The sequence below is a fragment of the Pituophis catenifer genome, unplaced genomic scaffold (assembly GCF_029215685.1).
Source record: "Pituophis catenifer annectens isolate HBS135680 unplaced genomic scaffold, rPitCat1.0.hap2 SCAF_2, whole genome shotgun sequence".
Taxonomy (NCBI): Eukaryota; Metazoa; Chordata; class Lepidosauria; order Squamata; family Colubridae; genus Pituophis; species Pituophis catenifer.
In genome coordinates this window covers 192,461,095-192,483,126 of record NW_027256882.1, presented here as the reverse complement: position 1 = coordinate 192,483,126, position 22,032 = coordinate 192,461,095, and the positions used below count along the sequence as shown (strand labels likewise).

The window sequence follows — 22,032 nt, the reverse complement described above, 5'->3', positions numbered from 1 at the left end:
AAGGGATTTGAACCTCTGAACTTTCTGATCGACAAGCTCAGTGTCTTAGCCACTGAGCCACCTAAGTTTTTCAATTGGAGAGCCAGATAGCATGGATGTGGGCTGAATCAAAGACGGTAAGCCCATGTTAGTTTGCCAATGCAACACAAAACCCATATTTCAAATATTACAATGTCCATCCTACACGACCCTCATATATCAGAACTTTAAAGCAGGAGGACTTTGGCTCCCACAATTCTACAGCCAGCATGCTGGCAAGGAATTCCAGGACTTGAAGTCCACACATCTTAAAACAGCTGAGGTCAAGAAGCACTCCTCTAAATAGCAACCTCGATTCTCGAAAAAATTTTCTTTTTTTTATTTGATTTATATGCTGCCCTTCTCCGGAGACTCAAGGCGGCTTACAATGCGTTAAGCAATGGCCTTCATATTTTTGTATATTTATACAAAGTCATCTTATTGCCCCCACAATCCGGGTCCTCATTTTACCTACCATTGAAAGGATGGAAGGCTGAGTCAACCTTGAGCCTGGTGAGATTTGAACTTGCAGTAATTGCAGGCAGCTGATGTTAATAACAGTGCTTTAGTCTGCTGCGCCATCAGGGCTCTTTTATTAACCACAAACCGAAGACAGCTGTCAATCTCTTCTTTTAACATCAGTATTTTCAGAAGTTAAAAACCAAAGTACCTTAAGGAGAGTTGGGGGGGGGGTAAAAGGTCAAGGCTGAGACGGGAAAAGGGCGGCGGTGAGAACCTGGGGACGCCTCCAATGCGGGGAGGAGACAGCAGAGGGAAAGAAGAGAAAGCGCAAGGATAGCTTTAATGGAAACAAACTTTTCGGAAAATTTTGCTGCGGGTCGAATTTGTTATTAGGATCCATTAGTTGTTGTTGCACATTAAACCCTTTCAAAACTGTTCCAAGCACCATCAGAGACACCGCGCCAGTTGCAGAAACGCGCTCGAGAAGTTGGGGCAGAGCGGAGAGGGCGTTGATCGTAGCGCATGCGCAGCATCATGTGACCGCCGTCCTTTCTTCCAACATGGCGGCGCCCAGTTCTGCTCTTCGGACTCTGCAGCTCGTGCAGGTAGAGCGGAGGGTCTGCCCGGGAGGAACGGGGGAGATTCGATCCTCGAACGAGGAGGACGATCTTCTGATTCAGAGTTTCGTCGCCTCGCCCTGTTAGGCGGGACAGCATACCGCTGGATCGTTTAATTCAGCTCCGGAGCCTGGACGGCAACCGCGTTATGGTGTTGCCTTCCCCTTCGCGTATTCAAGTTCCTCCCCGTACAGTTCTTCTTTTGTAATACGGCTGCTGGTCTTTTTCCAAGTGAAGTGGAAACCGGTGTCGGGTATTTTTAGCATGTTGGACTTAACCACGACAGAATTCAGTTTTTTTAAAAAATTGCATCTATATTTAACTGGGTAATTTGGGGCCAATCTCCGTTTCTCAGACTAAGCCAGCCCGTGATATCGGTGCAAAGGAAACAGTGGGATATATAGAGCCCTGAACTCCTAGGGATAAAAGTAGATTGTAAATGTAGCTAATAAATAAAAATAAATTTAGTGTTTGAACTTTTACACACATACAGATTTTAGGTTAGCCCTTCTTCCTGATATGCTAGTTCCTTATGTACAGGTATGTTAAAATAATTAGTCCCCCAGAAAAATTGATTGGCCTAACACTTTACAAAATTGTAGTTGTGATTGAATGCTAAAGCATTTTTGCCTGCGTGTTACTGCATGTAATCTGTGAATGTACAGTGCCATTTATTTAGTGTTTTTATTCTATTTTAAGTGCTGCTGTGATTTTTTTTTAAATGGTAACTAGCTGCCATGAATGCTACTGGCAGAAAGATTTGATATACCTTGAAATAATGATACAATCTTTCATGAGACTATAAAATTAATAACTATGGTATGAGAAAATGATAAGGACCACAACTTTAGAGTTAAAAGATGGAGAAATAAAACTGCAAGTCTGCATTGAAATCAAAATATGTACTGTGATTTCTAGAAAGCTAAAAGGATAAGTGTTATCAGCAAAAGTTTGTAAAACTGAATAGCTGGATATTTATAATTGAACATAAATTATATCAAGCTTAATTGGCTCTACTTGGCCGTTAGGAGTTTGCTTATGGCTGCACAGAACTTGTCAACTTTATAAATTATGAATGGTAAAAGTCAGAAAATAATATAGAAAAGTGTAAAATATGTCTCCTGTTAGTTATCCTGATGAGTAGTGGGAGCATAAGGATACTGGATAGCTCTGTAAAATGAATGGAATAGCAGGAAGTGCTTTGTGATTTGAATTTGCTGAGCATTATAGGGTAAATAATAATACTCTGTAATAATTAACATAAACTAATGATGCACAACTTTGGGGGAAGATCAGGGCTGGCCTTTTATGTTAGCAACAATAGAATTTTGTTGTATCTGTGGCCAGTAGGAACTCTAAATTTGATTTCAGATTATTTAAAGAAAATTAAATCCAGTTGAATGATTTCCATTCATTAATCATCCATTTTCATCTTATTTGTTAAAATTTACAAGTGGATTCAAAGTTTATAGGGGCTCTAAAAGCCAAACTTTGCTGCTGTTATATAACTCTGAGATATTAGATTGTTGTAGAACATTCCTTCTCCAAGCATGGAGAGTAGGAAAGTTATTTATGGTCAGACACCATTATCAAGCATAGTACAATAAAATGCAGTTCAATACAGTCAGATTAAAAACAAGTGAAATCACCAAATGAAAGTATTACTAGAATGGTTTAAATTAAATTTACGGAAAGAAAATGAAATATGGAAGGCAAACTAAGATATCATATTTATTAAAATAATCAGGAAAAAAGTGAAGAGCATTAAAAAAAGAAATACAATCATCTTAGGAAAAGCAAATTATCAAGATTGCTAAATAATTATTTGTCTTGCACCAACAGCAATTGTAAGAAGTTTGTCAGTTGGTCTGGAGATATTTGCTGAGCTGACAAGTAAAAGGATCTAGTGATCCCTTATATGATCACATATAACTATGGCTAGGAAAAGGAGTAATTAATTCAGTGCACCATGTTGTGTAAAAAAGCATCACCGCAGGATTGGTGAAACTGTTTTGTTTTCTTGAGGGAGCATCAACAAAGATGTTATAGAAATGTAACATTTTAAAATCTTCCCTCTAAGAGGGCATAAGGCAAAATGTAGCTTTATTTATTTATTTTCCATATTTCTGGACTGCCTATCTATCTCTCAGACTTACCCAGCACTATAGTTTTTGAAGGGATGTTCTTTTCCCTGTTGATTCATAATCATCAGTAGTGAACAAAGAGCCTGGGGATTGGGGGGTGGGGGAAACCTCCAACCAGTGGATAGTAATACAAATCCATGCACCAGTTCTATTTTAATCAGAATAAACAGACTCTCTCCTTAGTGCCACATTAGTTACACATGGAGTCACTTGGAGTAATTCTTAAGAATTTGGATTTAATCCTTTCCAGAGGGGCCAAGGAGCTACAAGGTCCCAACTGAATACCAAACAAAAGTTGCATGTATGCCTTAGTCAAATGAAATTTTAACACTGATGGGATATGCTGTGCCCTTCTAGAAAAGTTGATTTTAGGGCATTTTGGATTTTATAGTTTTGGTATGTGCTGTAATTGGAAAAACAATGAAAAACCATGCCCAAAGATTTTTTTAGCCACCAGGCACAGCGTCTAGGTCACATTTCAAAAATTAAGACCTTAATTTTAATGTAATTATTTTAAGTCATCATTTATTCAATTTATTAAAATTATTTTTTTTAATCACTAGAATGGCTTACCTCCAGAAGTTAGAAGCGAGTGCTCCATCACTGAAGGTTTTCAAAAAAAGATTGCATGATATAGGGTCTCCTGCTCGAACAGGAGGATTAGAGGACCTCCAAGGTCACTTCCAATCTTATTATTTTATATTCTATGTTCTTAACTGCTTCCTCAAAACAATCAGGGTCTGTAGCACTATCTTAAAACACTATATTGTGATGAATGAAGGTGAATATACATGTCCCAAGATCCAATCTGGGTCGGTCACCAGTACCAGAGGTTTAGTCTTCTGAGCTTTCAGACTTATGCTGGAGCCCATCCTCAGGAAACCTCTTTCTAGCAGAATGTGTTATAGCAGACTTTTTGGCTAAATTTGGGGGATGTCGATCCAAATTACTTATTTTTATCACAAGCAATTTGGTATATAAATTGAAGAAAAGGGGAACCAAAATACATCTCTTATTCCTCTTCAAGTTAGATTTTAGTTGATAGGTGCATCACATGCTGCCATGAAACTTTATTCTGGAATTCTTTTGAACCTGGTTTGATTGAATACTTTTGGTTAAATGTTGCAGAATTAAGATGTGATCAAAGATAAGAGTGTCCAGCTCTAAAAGGTGCCTGTTCATTTGTCAAAATACACTCTGTATTGACCCAGCTAGTTTTTTAACTACCTCAGTTGTTTGCTGGAGATGAAACCAAAAGTTAATGCCATGAGGATGTGGAGTAAAAAACCCCCAAACCCTTGGTCCTGGGGCAAGAGGATATGAGATTGAGACCAGAGATAATGACTCCAATAAATTCATGCCTGTATTGTCAGTACTTTTCATTTTTACTTTCTTTGATTAATTAGCACCACTCAGATGGACTTCAGGGTGTAGTTTCTGTTGAAGCCTTCATTGTTGGTAATAGTTGCAGTTCAAGAGGAAAACCTCTATTGGGATTATTGTGGAAAATAACAATGTTTTATAATAAGGTATATTTCTATCATATAAATGTAGGTCTCTTGGTGAACTAAAGTTAACTAAATTTAAATCTTATATTATGCAAATTTCTATCTTTAATACACCTTTACTATATTTAAGAAAAAAAACATTACATTTTTAATTATGTTCAAGAAATAAAATTTCTGTAACTGTGAAAGGTTTCTAACTACTGCATGTTCTACTCTCTGGGCTCTGTTAAGGAACTCTCATTTAATATATTACAGTATTCTTTAAACAGTGGATTAAAAACCATGAATTGCCTCGCTTTTCTATGCCTAGTTAGTTTATATTTATTTATTTATTTATGTGCAGTAATGTTGAATAAATTATATATTTTTGATTTTCTAAATGTTGTCTCACAAGAAAATCTGTTTCTGGATAGATTATATTATAATTTACAAATAAAAAGCTCCATTGTTATTTTTCATTCTCTGGATAGTTTATTTAGGCAATTTTCCTTTTTCAGGAATGAAAGGAAACAAAAGAAAAATGACCAGGCAAAGATTTTTTGCCAGCCAGAAAAGAATGTCAGCTTACTCTCAGCTAAATAAGTGGATTTTTTTCATAATATTTAGTTGAAATTGTTATTACTGCATTAATTGCCTGGTTGTTATCTTGAAGCATGATTTGGAAAATATGTGCAATTTGGCACAATTTGAAAAATATGTACCTTTATTTAAAGATAAGACAGTTCCCAACATCTTGTTTGTCCTCATGATTTGCCTTTGCTTTATTGGCTTAAATTCAGATCCAGGAAACCACTAAAACCATATGGAATTCTGTGATTCCAATTACAGTTAAGGACAAATAAGAGAGTAGTCTAAGCATGATTTTTCTGTTTCCTGGGCTGCTGCTTCTACCTCATTAATCAGTGTTCAAATGGTCTTAGAGAAACAGTTTGCTGTACTGCCAGCAGAGCAGCTTCATAGCGGCTTCTTCATCCCTTTCCCCACTCCCTGTATGCCTTCACAGTGGGGAAAACTAGAGAGGGAAACCATCAATCTTCTTTGTCACAGATGTCAGCAGTGATTCGCTCCCTTCTTCCTGTGTTGTCCCTCACTCCCAGGCATTCATGCATAAGCACACACCACCTGTATTTAGAATTAGCTTTCTTCACCTGCTCTGTTCCACAGGCACACATTATGGGTGCATAACATTCCAAAATGCAAGCCAGTTGCGATGGCATAGAGAATTTTGATTAGTACTTTTCAAAGGAAAGGCCCCATGTACATGGTTCTCCTGCCTGGGTTAGTGATGGTTGGTTGTGATACTTTTTTTGGCTGCTATATATTTTTAATAGTTGTTTTTATTTTTGTTAATATTCATTGCCTAGAATTCCTTCTTGAAATAGGTGGCTATAGAGATAAACAGACATAGACAGACAGACAGACAGAGATAGATAGATAGCGATAGATAGATAGCGATGGATGGGATGGGAGGGGATGGAGGGATAGATGGACCCAGTAATACTTAGTTCTTTCTTTATATATCGTATTTAAAGACCACCATCTCCCTCATAGAGCAACTCTGGGTGGTGGGTATACTTCTTCATATTTTAACCCTTAGCAGACAAAGTATTTACATAATAATTACAAAATAATTTCAGTAAGTGTTTTTAGAATTATTTAATTAATGGAAAGGCTATTTGGATGTGATTGACATGTCAAAGAATTGAAATAATGTATGTTGGAGTCCAGGGGAACAAGAAATGAAAATAGGGTAAAAATTTGGGAAATGTAGATTAGATTTTTGTTCTTCAGCAAGTCATATATGTAAGTGAAAATATGTTATGGTATGTTTGATCATTTGGACAAAGAATATAAAATGTATATAAGACTGAAGTATGGAATATTTGTAGTGAATATGAAAATGAAATTTTCATATTCACTAAAACTAAATCAAGCCTGTGTAATGTCTCCTTGTGTGTTTAATTTACTTATGAATTAATGTATATGGAATGCTTATAGTGATGTAAGAGGCGGTGTTGTTTGGGGATATGAATGTGCATGTATTTTGGCATGTAAAAAATTATCTGTTTTGGCTGAGAATCCAAATGATTTGCAATTAATTTTATATCAAGGAACATAGATCTGAAAAGTATAGTAATATGTCAATAGTAAAATAATTGAGTGTGATGGGGAAAATGGAGGGAATGATTACAAGTTAGTATTTTGTATTCTTGGTATAAAGTAAAATACACATAGAAAAATAGATGGAGACATTTTTTAAGCTACACTGGTGCTGATTAAAAGGTTGTGGACAATATGGTGAGCTATTGTAAGACTGTCAAAGTAATATTTTATTATTATAAAAATGTTATAATGTTATATGGAAATGAGAATTGGGTATGTCAGGAGAAACAAATATAAATTAAATGCATTACTTAGGAAATATATGTGGTGCATTAAGAATATACTGTAAAGTGTCAGGAATGAATGGGAATTAAATATAAAAATTAACTATCAATATGGAAAAAGTATGTTGACTGAATTGTAAAACAAATGCATAAAGGCAGAGTGAATAGGTCAAGAGAGGACTAGGAAAGTGATGGTTAAATGGAGTTGAACTTGGAAAAAGAGGTGAGAAGAGTAAAGAAAAAAAGCAATGTATCTACCAGATAAAAACATTATGGAAGCCAGTTGGTTGTAAGGAAAGAAGGTTATGAAGAGATACAGTGAAAGGTATTGATATAAAACTGCTGGAACAGTAATTAATCTTTTGAAAATCCATACAACCTCTGACTGCTTGTCTCTCCACTCTGTACCAAAGGTCCAAGGAACTCTGCTCAGAATCTAAAATGCATTGAGACATTTTCCCATGTAAAAATGGCTCTAGTCTGAATTTGCATTTCTTGCAGTTTATGTTTCCTTCCAAAGGGAGTTCCTCATTTTCTCTCTCTCTCTCTAATCCTTTACTGACTCGAAATCTTTTGAGTATACAGCTCTGATGCCTGACCTCAACATTTTTAGTGAAGCACATTCCAGCTCTATGATTTCATGACACCAGGCTGAACTCCCTGCTAGGCTGCCTTCTGACTCTTGCTGGGTGGATAAATAGTGAACAATGCTTATAGAAGACCAATCAACTAGGTATGGCTTTAGTACCATGGTTTCAAGAATTCTCTTTTATTCCTCTCAGTAAAGTAAAATGCTTTATGCTGCCAGAATCCTTCACTAATGAAGAATCAAAAATAAAAACAGCATACAATAATTATATACCGCTCCCAAAAAAAGTTATGAACAGCATAAGAACAAACTTCATCATGCCATCACTTAGTTCAGGGGTGTCAAACTTGGGGCCCAGGGGCCAGATGCATCATGTACTAGCCACGCACACCCCCAGTTTAGCAAAGGTCAAAAAAAGTTGTGATACGTCATGTGACGACGTGTTGTCGTGAGTTTGACACGCCTGACTTAGTTTATCAAAAACGTTAGCCACATACATCCTTCTTGTTTTACTATCCTATCAGACGATTTATTTAACTGCAGATGTCATTCCTTTTTCAGTAATCGAGAATCAGGTTAAGGTATTGGACTAGACTTCCTGTTCAAGTCTAGTCTCAGCCTTACAAGCTCCCTTGGTTACCACCTCAAGAGGGCGGGGGGTAGTTGTTTTTTCGAAGAAATGAGATGAGGGATCGTGTTGTATTCTGCCTTAAACTTTTGTTTCAAAGGCAGAATATGAATCAAATATTATCCTGTTGTGCCCATATCCTTGAGAATATTTTCACTGTTCTGTAATCAGTATTAATCATCTTTAGAATTTAAAATGTGCCTCTTCCTTAAATTTTGTTGAAATTCTAGTCATAGTGCTTTTAGCTAAGTTTGTTCCCCAGGAGGTAATACAATAGAGCCACTTTGAAATATATCATCTTGGATTGTTATTGAAGTCCATTCTGGATGGATGACTTGCAGGTGCCCTCTGTATCTGCAAATCTATATAATTCAAATGAAATTGAACTCCTAAATAAACGTAAATAAAACTATGCTGTTAATCACTTGGTGTGTCATTTAATCTGTTTCTAAAAAAATGTTTCACCATGGTTTTTTTAGTGGTATGGTTTATTAACAGATTAAGTTTAAAACAAAAGTAATTTCTTCCTCCTCTCTCTTTTTCTGAAATAGTTTTAAATACAGCCGTGGAGCCTTGCTTGCAATTCCTTCCTATTAATAAGTTTCTTCCACCCAAAATTCCAAGCTGGGGAGAGACACCTTTGCTGCAGATGTCTTGGAAATGGGGAATAGCCTCTTAAAGCCATTTATGCTTATCAGGGTTGTCTGCTGTAGTCTTTGGATGATACTGAATGGAGAGGTGAATTCAGTTTCTTAGATTCCAAGCTCTGAGAAAGGGCTGAGGGGAGGTAGTTATTGTAATGGGATTCTTATTAGAAGTCCTAGTGATACTTTCACCTCTTCCCAGCCTTAAACACTGGCACATGGAAAATATTTAAAATAAAAATATTTCCAGTTGATTTGGAGGTATATGGGATGTTTGAAGTGCAATAGATCAAATTCTGACAGACTGGATTGCTGAGAGACTGGTCAGCCTTAGAGGCTGGGAGGGGGAATAAAGCAAGCTTCCTAAAATGTCGTAATTTAACTAAACCCTACATATGTAATTGTTTTAATCTTTTCTCCCAGAATTTAGTTGTTCCCAGGCGTTTAATCATTTTGGTTTTTCTCTGAGCTCTCTCCAGATTATCAATATGTTTCATTGTTGAGGTATCCATAATGGGTCACAGTATATTAGATGTGGTTTTTAATCCTGCATGTAATATGATCTATCCTTAATCATTTTTATTTTTTTAACATAGATGTTTTAAAAATGTGCTACAGTGTGGCTATCCTACATGTTTAATGAACCGTTTTCCTTCCCTGCCTGTTCAGGTTTCTGTTAAAATACAGAAGTGACTTTTCTTTTTTGTAAAAAAAAAAAAAAAAAAGGGACATGAATTGAAGGGTTAACCTCTTCTGAGATTGATATTAATCCACGCACACAACACTATTTCACCTTGTTATCTAGTCTATCTTGGAGAGGGGCCTTCCCTGCCCTGGTACCTCTGAATGACTTTTATTACAACTTTTATTTATTAACACACCTTGGATTGATTTTTTTTTTTTAAATGAAAAACCTGGCCGTTGTATTTAGCTATGGGGTCTCCAATAACACTTCACTGTGCCACATAAATTTTGAAATGGAGCTGAGTTTCAAAAGTACCTTATGATATGGCATGGGTTAAAAAGAAAAAAGGAAGTAAAAACAAATTCTTCTGGATGAATGGAATCCCTGGAGTTTTTTAAGAGCAAACCTATATCCTAAAAGAATGTGAGGTTTTTAAGAATTCTGTTACTACTGGAAGTGGTGAGCTTGGCACCAGGATGCAGATTTTGGAAGCAAGAGCCCTTTTTAGCTTATAGTGCATTTCTAGTCTTCACTGTGTATTTTTCAGCACTAAATAACTTTTTCAGCAGAAGTGATAATTTAATTGAATGTTAAATTTGCTTCATCATTTAATATGGAAAGTAAAGTTAAAGCGACCACCCAGGAAGTAGCTTGACTCTTGAGAGATGGAACTGTCAGACCTTACTGATGATTGATGATTTCAACTGATTCCTTAAATAGCCTAATACCATGTTACAGCCCAGGTTCTTTTTTGAAGTGTACTGAATAATCCAGTTCTGTTTAGACAATCATATTTTACGCTTTCCATTTTGTATCCACAAGCATGCTTTTCTCTCAAAGGAATCAGTGGATGAGTAGTGCTTAAAAGACATCCAGGCAACCAGAGAATGAGAGGGTTAGGAAAAAGAAACTGAATAACTAGAAGTTGATAGGATGATGCTACAATAAACAATGTGTGACTATGTATTTTGCAACGGGGGCTTGGAATTTTGTTTCCAGTCTCATCTATTTTTCACTCCATTCTGTCACTAAAGAAAAATGCAGAGTGCTAGTACGTAACTTCATTTTCTCTTATAAGCAATGTGTCCATTGTTACTTTATACCACAGTGTTATTGTCTTTCATAATACACAGAACAACAAAATAAAAATTGCCTCTAGAATTAGGTGACCTTAATGTAAAGAAAAGAAACTGAATAGGGAAAAAACGTAGATTTGTTCTTCCATCACCTTTCTTTCAGATCAAAATGAAAGCAGTGACTAGACATTATTTGGATTAATTACTGTATGAATTTTGTTTATTTTGCTGGAAAAGCTTAGATTGAAGAGTAGCATTCTCCAAAGCTTCGATTGTGAGAATAGCATAAAAAAATACTATAGCAATAGCAATAGCAATAGCACTTAGACTTATATACCACTTCATAGTGCTTTACAGCTCTCTCTGAGCGGTTTACAGAGTCAGCATATTGCCCCCAACAATCTGGGTCCTCATTTTACCAACATCAGAAATATGGAAGGCTTTGAACCCCGTCAGGATCGAACTCCTGGCAGCGGTCAGAGTTAGACTGCAACACTGCATTTTAACCACTGCACCACCAGGGCTCTATACAACCTTTTAGTATAAAGTGGTATTTAATGGGCAGCCTTTGTGACCTTAGTTGTGCTGCTCCCCAAACTTGTTGGAGTCATCTGAGCTTTATGGGAAGAAGAGCATACCTGCATGAACTATATGTGAGCTGTCAGTGATAATTTACCTATATCTAAGCCTATGGTTATGGTTTTCTTACAGAACAAAGGTCTGAAAAGGATTTTCTCAGGAATTCAGCCAACCGGGATTCCTCACTTGGGGAATTATTTTGGTGTCATCACAAGCTGGGTGAAGCTACAAGAAGAATGTAGTTCTGTATTATACAGCATTGTGGACCTCCACTCCCTCACCATACCAAGAGAGCCGGCTGTTTTACGTGAAAGCATCCTAGACATCACTGCTGTTCTCCTGGCCTGCGGCATAAACCCACAAAGATGCTTCCTTTTCCAGCAGTCCCAGGTCAGTCTTTTCCTCTGGAGGTTTCTGCATGGTTTTTCTAGATCATACTATATATGTGTGTCTGTCTCTTTATGCTGTTACCCACATAGCTACATCAATAGTCAAAGCTCATTTTAAATAGTACAAATGTACAATGGACAGGAAAGATTATCAGCCTTTTAGGAGAGCTGCTTCTGGGCTCACTTACAAAGAATAAAAATTTTGGCCAGGTACAATCTGTGGAACGAAAGAGCAGGTAGCTATGCCTCAGAGTCTTCATCTTGTTTCCTTTAAAGCCCTGCTCTACATTAGAGACTTAAATGGGAAAGTGAGAATAGAAGAAAAAATGTATTGCGAGGCTGAGTTTTTATGCTTTGAGTACTTGCACAGCAGTGTGGAGGAAGAGTTTCTGTAAGGAAGAAAAAGGAGTTCCATTTTGGTATTAAATTGCAATGGTCCAAAGAAGGAATAGGAAGAGTCTGCTGGTTGTAGCTTTAGCATTAGCACCAACATCTCTGGGATCTGGAGAGAAAAGAATTGGTGCTGACAATAACTGCAGGAGGGAGAATATAAAATAATTTTGCATTGTTTATGAACTCTGGAGTAACATTTGTAAAGAGAAGGTTCTGCACCATTCAGGCAGAGTTCAAGGAATGAGAAACTCAAGCGTGTGAAGAGAACAGACACACGGAGGGTAGGAAGCTTAAAACAGAAACCCATTCTGTGCTAAATCGTGATTGCTACAACCAAGATTTGTCGAATAGGCTGCAAGGAGATTCAGTTTACATAACACATGGAGCCATAAACCATTAGTTATATAATACGATAAGCCAGAACCAAATAAACTACATGATTTAATGCAATGTATGAACGCAAGCTAATTGCAACAGTGTTTTTCCTCTGCATGGAACATAACAAATTATACTGAAGACTGCAAGCGTGCTTCTCGGTTACAATCTTGCATTTAAGTAACATAGTAATATTTTCATTTGCTTATTTTCTGCCCCTTCCCTCCCTCAAAGCATATGATCCTTATGAACATTGATTTAATGGTAGGATTCTCCCCAAAGTAAATAGGTACAGAATGAACAGGAATGTTTTGTGCCGGTGAAATAATTTGCAAAATACCTGTATTGGGGTGAATTTTATTGTTCTGGCTTTAGTTTGTCCTTACCAGCAGGAGGCTGACCCAAGTGGCCACAGAACCTGCTGATCTTATATCTGGTGTTCATCGACTGCCTCTACACACGCAAGGCTCCCAGTGCTTTCTTTTCAGTGCCACAATTGAAATGCCCCAAGGTATGCAATTTGGCAAGTCAAGGCAGACGCTTGTATGAAAAATAGACATCTTGCATGAAAAAGTTTTCCAAACTCTCTTCTCTTTATGAGGAGCTTTTTGATTTGGGACATGTGAAAATTTTAATGGATCCTAATATTTATTTAATAAGAAGAAGAAAGACAAAAAAAAGTTTGGATAGTGGATGTGACAGTACTGGGAGACAGTATAATAGAAGAGAAAGAACTGGAGAAAATCTCAAAATAGAAAGACTTGCGAAGAGAAGTGGAATGACTTTGGCAAAGGAAAGCAGAGATAGTTCCAACAGTAATAAGTCTAGTCCCTAATTGGCATTCCAACAGCTTCATCAAAACAAAACAAAAACCCAGCACCAGCTGCAATAGTTGAAAGAATTAAGACTCTCCCAAGAGAAATGGCAAACATCAAAAGAGAACTAGAATATATCAGAAGAGAACCTTTCAGAATATTTGATTTCAAATTAACACTGTCGCAGAAGAGAAAAGAACCAGTGGGAGGCAAAACATTCAACAAAAACATTCTAACAACATTCTGCCTAAAATATGTTTAGTAGGTTATATGGATAAGTCAAATTGCATCTTCTTTATTGGATATTAATATTCTTTGCTCATTCAACAGTTTTTACAGGAAATGAAATGGTTCTCTTAGAATTAATGTGCCAGATTTTTTTTCTTTTTCAGAATTAATAGTTCTGTACTGACATAAGACAGAACCAAAAATACTCTTGAACACAGAATGACAGATTCTGCACACAGTTCCACAGAGCTACTGTTTGAATTCCTGCTTTTGATTGCAAATTCAAATTGACACAAATGTGGTTCTCTAGCTGAAGAGTGTCACTTTCCAAAAACAGAGCTGTAGAATTTCATTTTAATTTGCTGCTGCTAGCTAATACTATTTTTCTGACCATTAATAACTGCCTTTTGAATAAAGTCAGGCCAATAATCAGAGCTTTCATTTAACTGTTTCATTGTTTCTATTATCCATAGATTTTTGGTAGTTTGGATCCGAGTGATCTGGAACTGCTATTTGGCTCTGAATCTCATTGGCTGAGTTAAAAAGGAAAAAAATTTGGAAAAGCTGCCAGAGGGATACATATGTGAAATCATTCAACATTAATACAACAATCAGTTTCTTTGAAAAATGTAGTTTCTTAGAAAACTATCCAAGGTAGATTAGATTAACAGTAACCCACAGAAAACAAAACTTATCAGAATATATAAGAATTTACAGTCAGAATCAAAAAAATAAAGGGAAAACATTGATCAAATAACGTTGATCAGCAAAGAAAAAGACTAAGCTTATCTGTCCTGGAAGACAACTAATCAAGAAACAGTCTCAAAACTAGTTTTATGCAAAGGGTAGTTGGTTATTGCTGTTGTTGGTTGTTCTTATTATTTCAGAAAATCAACTATCCATGTTTGGACCAAATAAAATTGAAATATTGTGAATAGCATAATGAAATGAATATGAGAAAGACAGTATATTAAATACAAATACACTTTAACATCAGATCTAGGTGCTCATTGATAGTCAGAGTTCTAAGGATCAGTAGGACATGCGATTTTGGATGATCACATCTTTGACAAATTCAGCTGGGTAAATTATAGTGGCATTTATAACACTTTATAATACATCTACATATTTTCAGCTATGCTGCAGGAAAGATTTACAGAAGAATAAGTATACTGATAAGTACACTAAGTGTAAGTACCCTTGATTCTGGCTGTTAGGATATGAGACTAAACTGGGTAATTTCTGATAAGAGGGGAGATACGTTGTAGCAAAGATATAAAATATTAGTTTTGTCTTTTCAAGATCAAGGACCAGTCTAAGTACACATTGGAAAATGCTTTTAAGCTCCAGGCTTGCTCTAAATGTCTCATTTGGGTGGCATAGGAGACAGCCAGAATGGTTTAAGATCCAATGGCCTAAACTGGGTTCTGCACTTTGCCCGAGTACCTTTCATAGTCAGCCTTGGAGAATGATGGGCTTTGCCCTTCAGACTTGGGAGTTCTTTCTCCAACCTCAGAGGACAGAGTCCTATGACCTTTAGGATGGTAACTCAGAGGCCCTTGCACTCATCCTTTTGATCTTTTATTAATGGGTTAGGCATTAAAATCAAATCTAAATCTAAATGAATTACCATATTTTTCGCACTATAAAACACACCGGAGCATAAGACGTACATTAGCTTTAGAGGAGGAAAACAAGAAAAAAATAATCTGCCTTTGCCCAGCATCCATCCGGTATTCATCTGGCTAGCGTCCTTGCAGCAAACAGAAACAGCCTGGTCAGCTTCAGCACATTATTGCAGCCCCAGCACATGGCTCGTCAGGGCTCCGCTCCGTTGCGCCCACCACTGGTCAACCGAGTTCAGTTGCCACCGCTGCCAGGCAACACTGGAGCCTTCACTGCTGAGCAGCTGATCGGCGGTTAGATCGGCCTACTGGAATACTGCCAATCAGCTGTTATAGCTGGCGGGGATGGCGGCAATTGGCGGCAATCAGCTCCGGTTATCCCTGCCATCTAGAAGAAGCTGATCGGCGATATTCCGGGAGGCCGATCCAACCACTGATCAGCTGCTTGGCAGTGAAGGCTCCAGTGTTCCCTGGCAGCGGCAAACGGCAGCAGTGGTGAAAGGGATGGTGAACGCCGCTGCCACACCAACCCCATCCCCCCAGCACAATATTCGCTCTATAAGACCCACATACATTTCCACCCACTTTTTGGGAGGGAGAAAGTGTGTTTTATAGTGCAAAAAATACGGTATTTAAAGTCAAAAATTACCTTTATTAATTTTGATATGATATACAAGTAGGGCAAGTTATAACTAACACAGATCAGCAAGTTGAGCCTAGAATATATTTTTGGGAACTAAAATAACCCAATACATGAATGAATACACACACACACACACACACCACACGTGTATGTGTATATGTATATGTATATGTATATGTATATGTATATATGAGTGCATGTGTGTGTGTGTGTGTGTGTGTGTGTGTGTGTGTGTGTATAAAATCCTTGCCTTTTAGGAAGGACATCTTCCAATTGGTGTTGAGTTTTTATAAAAAACACAATGTACTTATTTTCGTATTTCATTTGTTTCAGGTGCCTGAACATGCTCAGCTTAGCTGGATCTTAGGGTGTTTGATAGGCATCCCACGTCTGGAACATTTTCCCCAATGGAAGGTAAGGTTCCATTGAAAAGAAAGAGGTGAGCTATCTAGGAAGGTTCTTCTCCATCAGCTCAATAACCCATTCTTCTCCGCAGTAGCCCATTCTTCTGCCTGTGCATAAATATAAAGAAGAAGTGGGAATCCTTGATGATCTGGCTGAGATCACTGAATATTTGAATCTTCTATGCTCCAGATTTTTTTTATTGCCTTTTCTGTAGGCAGGTCCTTTACTTTAAAGTATTTGCTTAAGTGACTTTCTAATTTTGGACAATGTTCTTATAAATCATGTATATGACCTTCTTATCTATCTATCTATCTATCTATCTATCTATCTATCTATCTATCAGCAGTTTCTCAGTTTATGAAAAAACAATCTGGCCTAAGTATGACTGCTTTATTCAAGATCAAATAATAAAGAGATTAATCAATGCTGTATTATTTTTCTACCACTAGCTTAAGAAGGCCAAACAGACCAGTGGAGGAACAGTTGGGCTCTTCACCTATCCTGTCCTTCAAGCGGCAGATATTCTTCTCTACAAGTAAGAATGACAGTTTCCCTATTTGCAGACGGAATGCCTGTAATATAATGTGTCAGAGAAAAGGTACAGCTGAGCTATTGAGAGCATCCAACTCCCGCCAACAAAATGGTATCAACTATGGAGCAGATCCCCTGCCCTCCACCTTAAGAAGTGTGAATTGCTCTGTAGCAGATCTTATGGAGAGTATACTGCTGAAAGCTTGGAAGGAGAGCAAAATAAAATTTCCTTCTGCTCCAGCTTCTGTAAACTACCAGCAAATCTATTTGCTCTATTTAGCACTCATTCTTCAGTTTTCTGAAGGAGTTTGAAATAAGCAGATGAGATGGCACAGTTTTCTTTTTCATTTGAAAGGTCAACACATGTTCCTGTTGGAGAAGATCAAATCCTCCACTTGGAGCTGACTCAAGATACAGCTCGCCACTTTAATAAGAAGTATGGGGAGTTCTTTCCAGTACCCAAAGCCCTTTTAAGTGAGTAAGAAGAATAGCGAAAAGCACAACGAGCCGCTGGTTGAATAATATCAATATGTTTTAGATGGGAGGAGGATTGGGCAGCTATCAAAGAAAAGAAAATTCAACAGTGAATCTTTTTGGCAGTCTGAAACAAACATATGTCATCATTCCAACTGGGAAAATATGTGTAAGGCCACAAAAGCTATATGAAAGGCTGCCTGTCAGATCTAGAGAGTAGCTTGGTACTCTGCATCTCATGTCCATCAAGTCACTCTGCATCTGATGAAGTGAGCTGCAGCTCACAAAAGCTTATGACTTAAAATAAAAACTGGTGAGTCTTAAAAGATGCTACCAGACTCTGATTTTGGGCTATACTAGACTATACTAATATGGCTCTTTTCCTATATTATGTACAGGTTGTAATTTCCTATTTTCTTTTGATTATAGCCTCATCAAAAAAAGTGAAGTCCCTCAGAGATCCCACATCAAAGATGTCAAAATCAGACGCTCATAAATTAGCCACAGTGTGTATCACTGATAGTCCTGAGGAGATAAAGCTGAAATTTTGCAAGGCTGTCACAGACTTTACCTCTGAAGTGACCTATGATCCTGAACACCGCCTGGGAGTCTCCAATCTTGTGGCTATTCACTCTGCTGCAACAGGACTCAGCACAGAGGAAGTGGTACAGCAGAGCATTGGCCTGGATACGGCCCATTACAAGGCAGTGGTGGCTGAAGCGGTTATCGAAAAACTTGCACCAGTTAGGAATGAGTTTAAGAGACTAAAAGAAGACAAATCCTACCTAGAAGAGGTTCTGTCATCCGGAGCAGAAAAAGCCAGAGAACTTGCAGCTCCTGTATATTGGGAAATTAAAAGATTGGTGGGGTTGAATTGAATCCAAGAAAATGTAGCTATCATCTTTCATTACTTCAGTTTGTGCCCTACTGTATGTTACAGTCCTCTGTTTTGAGGCTCCAAAAGAAGATTGATTGTCAGATATTTCCCTCACATGTATTAATTCTTTTAGAGCCAGGCTTGGAGACTGCAGAGAGCCAAATGACATGCAATACAATGAAGACATCTAAGTATGGTTAGGGTGGAAAGCTGAATCTGCTCCAAGGGCCAGGTTTCCCACCAGGTAGATGATTGTATGCGGTGGCATTTCTGGAAGAAGAATCCCTTCCCATTTCTGCCACATAACAGTCTCTTTGGTCCACTAGTGGCTGCAGTTAATCATTCCTAGGATCATTTGAGTGGTGGAGACAATTGTAGCTGATCTGGCTTTGGTCTGCCCTCAAAGCAGAAGATGGGAAGGCATTGAGAATTAAGATCTTTAAGAACCGTCTTGCCAGTCCAAGTAAAAATGCTGTGAAGCCAGTTCAGCTGAAAACTGTTCTTGCAAGTTACAACACTGTTGTTGAGACTTTTTTTTTAAACGATCCCACATATTTTTATAAATAACTCAAGGCACTGAACATACCTAATACACCTGCCTCCTTCCATTTTCCCCACAACAACCCTCAGTTAGGCTGAGAAAGAATGGCCTGCCTAAATTACCTAGCCGGTTTTCACGCCTAAAACTGGATTAGAACTCAAAGTTTATAGCCTGGTGCCTTCATGACTAGACCAAACTGGCTCTTCGTTGCTCCCAGTTCAATGGCAGAATAGCAATTTTCCTGAGAGGAAAGACAAAAATATAGGAAAGCCCTGAAGGAGCTTTATGCTGAAGCAGCTCAGTGAAGTGATGGTTCTTGTCTTAGGGGGAAGAAGGAAGTTCAATCTGGTTTGTGGTCCCAGGGATAAAATGGGGAGAGTTGATAGTTCAGAGTTTGAAGATTCCTTAATCACTTCTTTCATCTTTTCCTTCCCCTTTCCAGTATGAAAGCTGCCCTAGATAACTTGGGCTTAAGTGACAAAAATGGTAGACGATTCTAAACAACAATGTTGTTTAGAATATTCTGCCTTCCTAATGCAGGCCTCGGTTGTTGCATAAGAGAGTTTCTCAGGGCATTTTATTCTGTAACAGAGCTTAAGAAGATAGGAAATGGCACTTATTTTCTAATATATATTTTGGGAAAAGTCAGCCACATATCTTTGGATATTTGAAAAGGGAGTGCTGAGTTCATAATTTGTGTTCTTTCTCAGAACAAAGAAGTTATTCCTTCCATTCCATAAAATGTGAACCGCACCCGGGCATCTTCCTTCTGGTATGTTTGCAAGTTTATTTGAAGTGCAGCATAACCTATGGAAAACAGGACAACATTATTATATTGCGGATGCTTGGCAGGCAGAAGAGCCTCTGCTTTATGAACTTAGATCTTTTTTCATGTGGAGCCAAACTGATTCTGAAACAGACGTCTTCAAGTTTTTGTGCCTTGCGTAAGAGTGTGAGCAAAAGACTGCAGCCAGAGCCAGGGTTCCCAAACAGCTGCATAGCAACTCCCAACTCTCTTATTTTGTTTCATGTTTACTGACTTCATAGAAAGCCCTACAAACTCCAGAGCCAGTTTTCCAATGTCATCCCCTTAACGTTTAGCATTGTTAGATCATGGTCTTGACAAAAATCCCAAATGATGTGGGAGCAACCATAAACCTATTCAGCTGATGCTTCATCACCAGTTCTCTATTCTTCACACCCTGCCTGCAAAACTAATTCTCCTGTAAGGTTCCCAGGATTTGTCTGTAAGCATCCATGAATACATAAAAAACATGTGTGACACAGCTTTCCCTGGCCCATTGTGTGGAAGAAGAGGGTGTATTTGTACTGTATGATAATACTTCTGGCTGTTCCCTCTTTTGAGGGAGGCAAGTGGTTCAGAAATGTGAAATATAAATAAATAAGTGAATATTCTACACATCTATAGTACTATCATGGTTGTGCCCTGTGGCTACATGGCCAGAGCCAGTCCAGAAAGCACTGGTCCAGCCTGACAGCACCTCCTTGCAGCCTGCCAAATTGCTGATTGGTGGGTTCCTGGGAGAGTGGAAGGTAAAGGGCAGGATGCTAGCATCTTCTTCTGAATTGCCATCTGGAAACTGTTTACACGTGGCTGCCTGCTAACCACAGACAGATTCAGCTCTCTATCCAGTCTCATCAAATAGTGTGCTTGAAAACAAACTCAGGCTCTTCATTTAACCATTTTAGCTCTTTAGAGGGATTAAATTCTACCTTTTGCTGGCTAACTTAAACAAATGTTCACTTTTGTGTGCAGATGTCTCCGTCATCATCAGCCACCACTGGTTTGCTTTTCAGTGTCAAATTGTAGGCTGCTGCAGAGAAGCACTTGGGGGGGGGAGGGGAGAATTCAGTGCTTTTCCTGCACTGCTACGATCTTTCCCAATTCTGTTTAAACTCAGTGCATTGACATGAATCTCCCACATAAACTAATATGAACTGATATAATGGAAAGAATTGTTGGGCCCGTTATCTCATTCTAAAGGCAGTGAAAGTTGAAAACAGTAATAAAATAGTAATAGACTTTTGTTGCTGAATCAACTGGAAACCGTTGTTGGTAAAATGATTAAAATACTGGTGAATGGGAAGTAAGTTGCATTCATTCGGATTCTTTATTTCCATATGCTGTAAAAGCAGATTTCTGCCAAGAATCTCATTGTCAAGTGTTTTTGTTACACCGTATAGCTAAACCTGTGGTAATTTTGATACAGATCAGTGAAAGCATGCTACATGCAATGTGGCATCAGTCAGGTGGATGAGGGATTTTTTAAGGAGAGGAACAATTCCGATCTAGAAAACGCAGAATCATAACCAAAAACTGTGACAAGCCAAGAATGGTATAGGTCCTGAACATATTTTCATGCCTCTGGAACTGGGAAGTTAATCACTGGCTGGATGATCAGTAAAACACAGCACATTGCTATAGAACTATATTCAGCTATTTTCAGCAGAGCAAGGAACACACGCTGTTTTTTTAGAAAATGGTAGGATGAAAACATTGTGCAATATGTAATGAATAAAACCTGTACCACAATCTTCTAAAGAAACATGATTCCAGGAAGTCATAGCATAAAACATTGAAATATTGCTTGGTAAAGTTATGGCCTATTAAACCCCACGAGCCCCAGGTCCTGCTTTTGGAATAATAAAGCACCTAGGCTTCTGTGAGATCTTATTTTGTTTCAGAAAATCAACAAATCAAAAATCAGTAGTGAGTCTGTTGGTCTTGTATCCCACCATGCTGGTCTAGAGAAATATCTCTTAAAAAATAGTCAGCAAAACATTAATTCTGTACCTGTATCATTTGTATACCTATGCATACATTGTATAGCTGCCTCATTTCTCCTATTCTCCGTTTGAAAGCAGTAATGGCAGGGGACACTGAAGATCCACAATCCCCACTTTGTAATCCCAAAAGTGCTGTTCAGAAAACAGCTGGACTTTCTTGGGGTTTTTTTTCCCCCCTTTCCTTTCCATCCAAGAAACTTCTTCAGTTCTGCTGAAGAAGAACTAAGAAAACCATTTTAAACAGCACCTTTGGGACAACCATGACCTGGATGAGTGAGAATCTCCATTGACACTTTCCCACTTTGTACTTCACTATGCTCATTGCCCATGTATACTGATTTTTTGTATACTTGCATGAATCTTGCATGAATAGTATTAAGGGGTTTAGTGCACCCTGTTATTAACACAGCTGCCTGCAATTTCTGCTGGTTCGAATCTCTCCAAGGCTCAAGGTTGACTCAGCCTTCCATCCTTTCTAAGGTAGGTGAAATGAGGACCCAGTTTGTGGGGGCAATAAGCTGACTTTGTATAAAATATACAAAAGAATGAAGGCTATTGCTTAAAGCATTGTAAGCCGCCCTTAGTCTCCGG

General features: G+C 38.0%; 1 protein-coding gene across 2 annotated transcripts; it reads left to right on the top strand.

Moving 5' to 3' along the window:
- The first annotated feature begins 1,021 nt into the window (after positions 1-1,021).
- Positions 1,022-20,391, top strand: WARS2 (tryptophanyl tRNA synthetase 2, mitochondrial). Of its 2 annotated transcripts, none has more exons than XM_070938404.1 (6): positions 1,022-1,085; positions 11,470-11,727; positions 16,139-16,219; positions 16,660-16,745; positions 17,097-17,215; positions 17,645-20,391. In XM_070938404.1, exons 1-6 carry the CDS (start codon positions 1,041-1,043, stop codon positions 18,091-18,093), a joined length of 1,038 nt encoding a protein of 345 aa, XP_070794505.1. In that variant the 5' UTR covers positions 1,022-1,040; the 3' UTR covers positions 18,094-20,391. The 2 variants fall into 2 exon arrangements, with proteins under 2 accessions (XP_070794505.1, XP_070794504.1); XM_070938403.1 differs by lacking the exon at positions 1,022-1,085 and adding an exon at positions 9,018-9,091.
- The last annotated feature ends 1,641 nt before the right edge of the window (positions 20,392-22,032 follow it).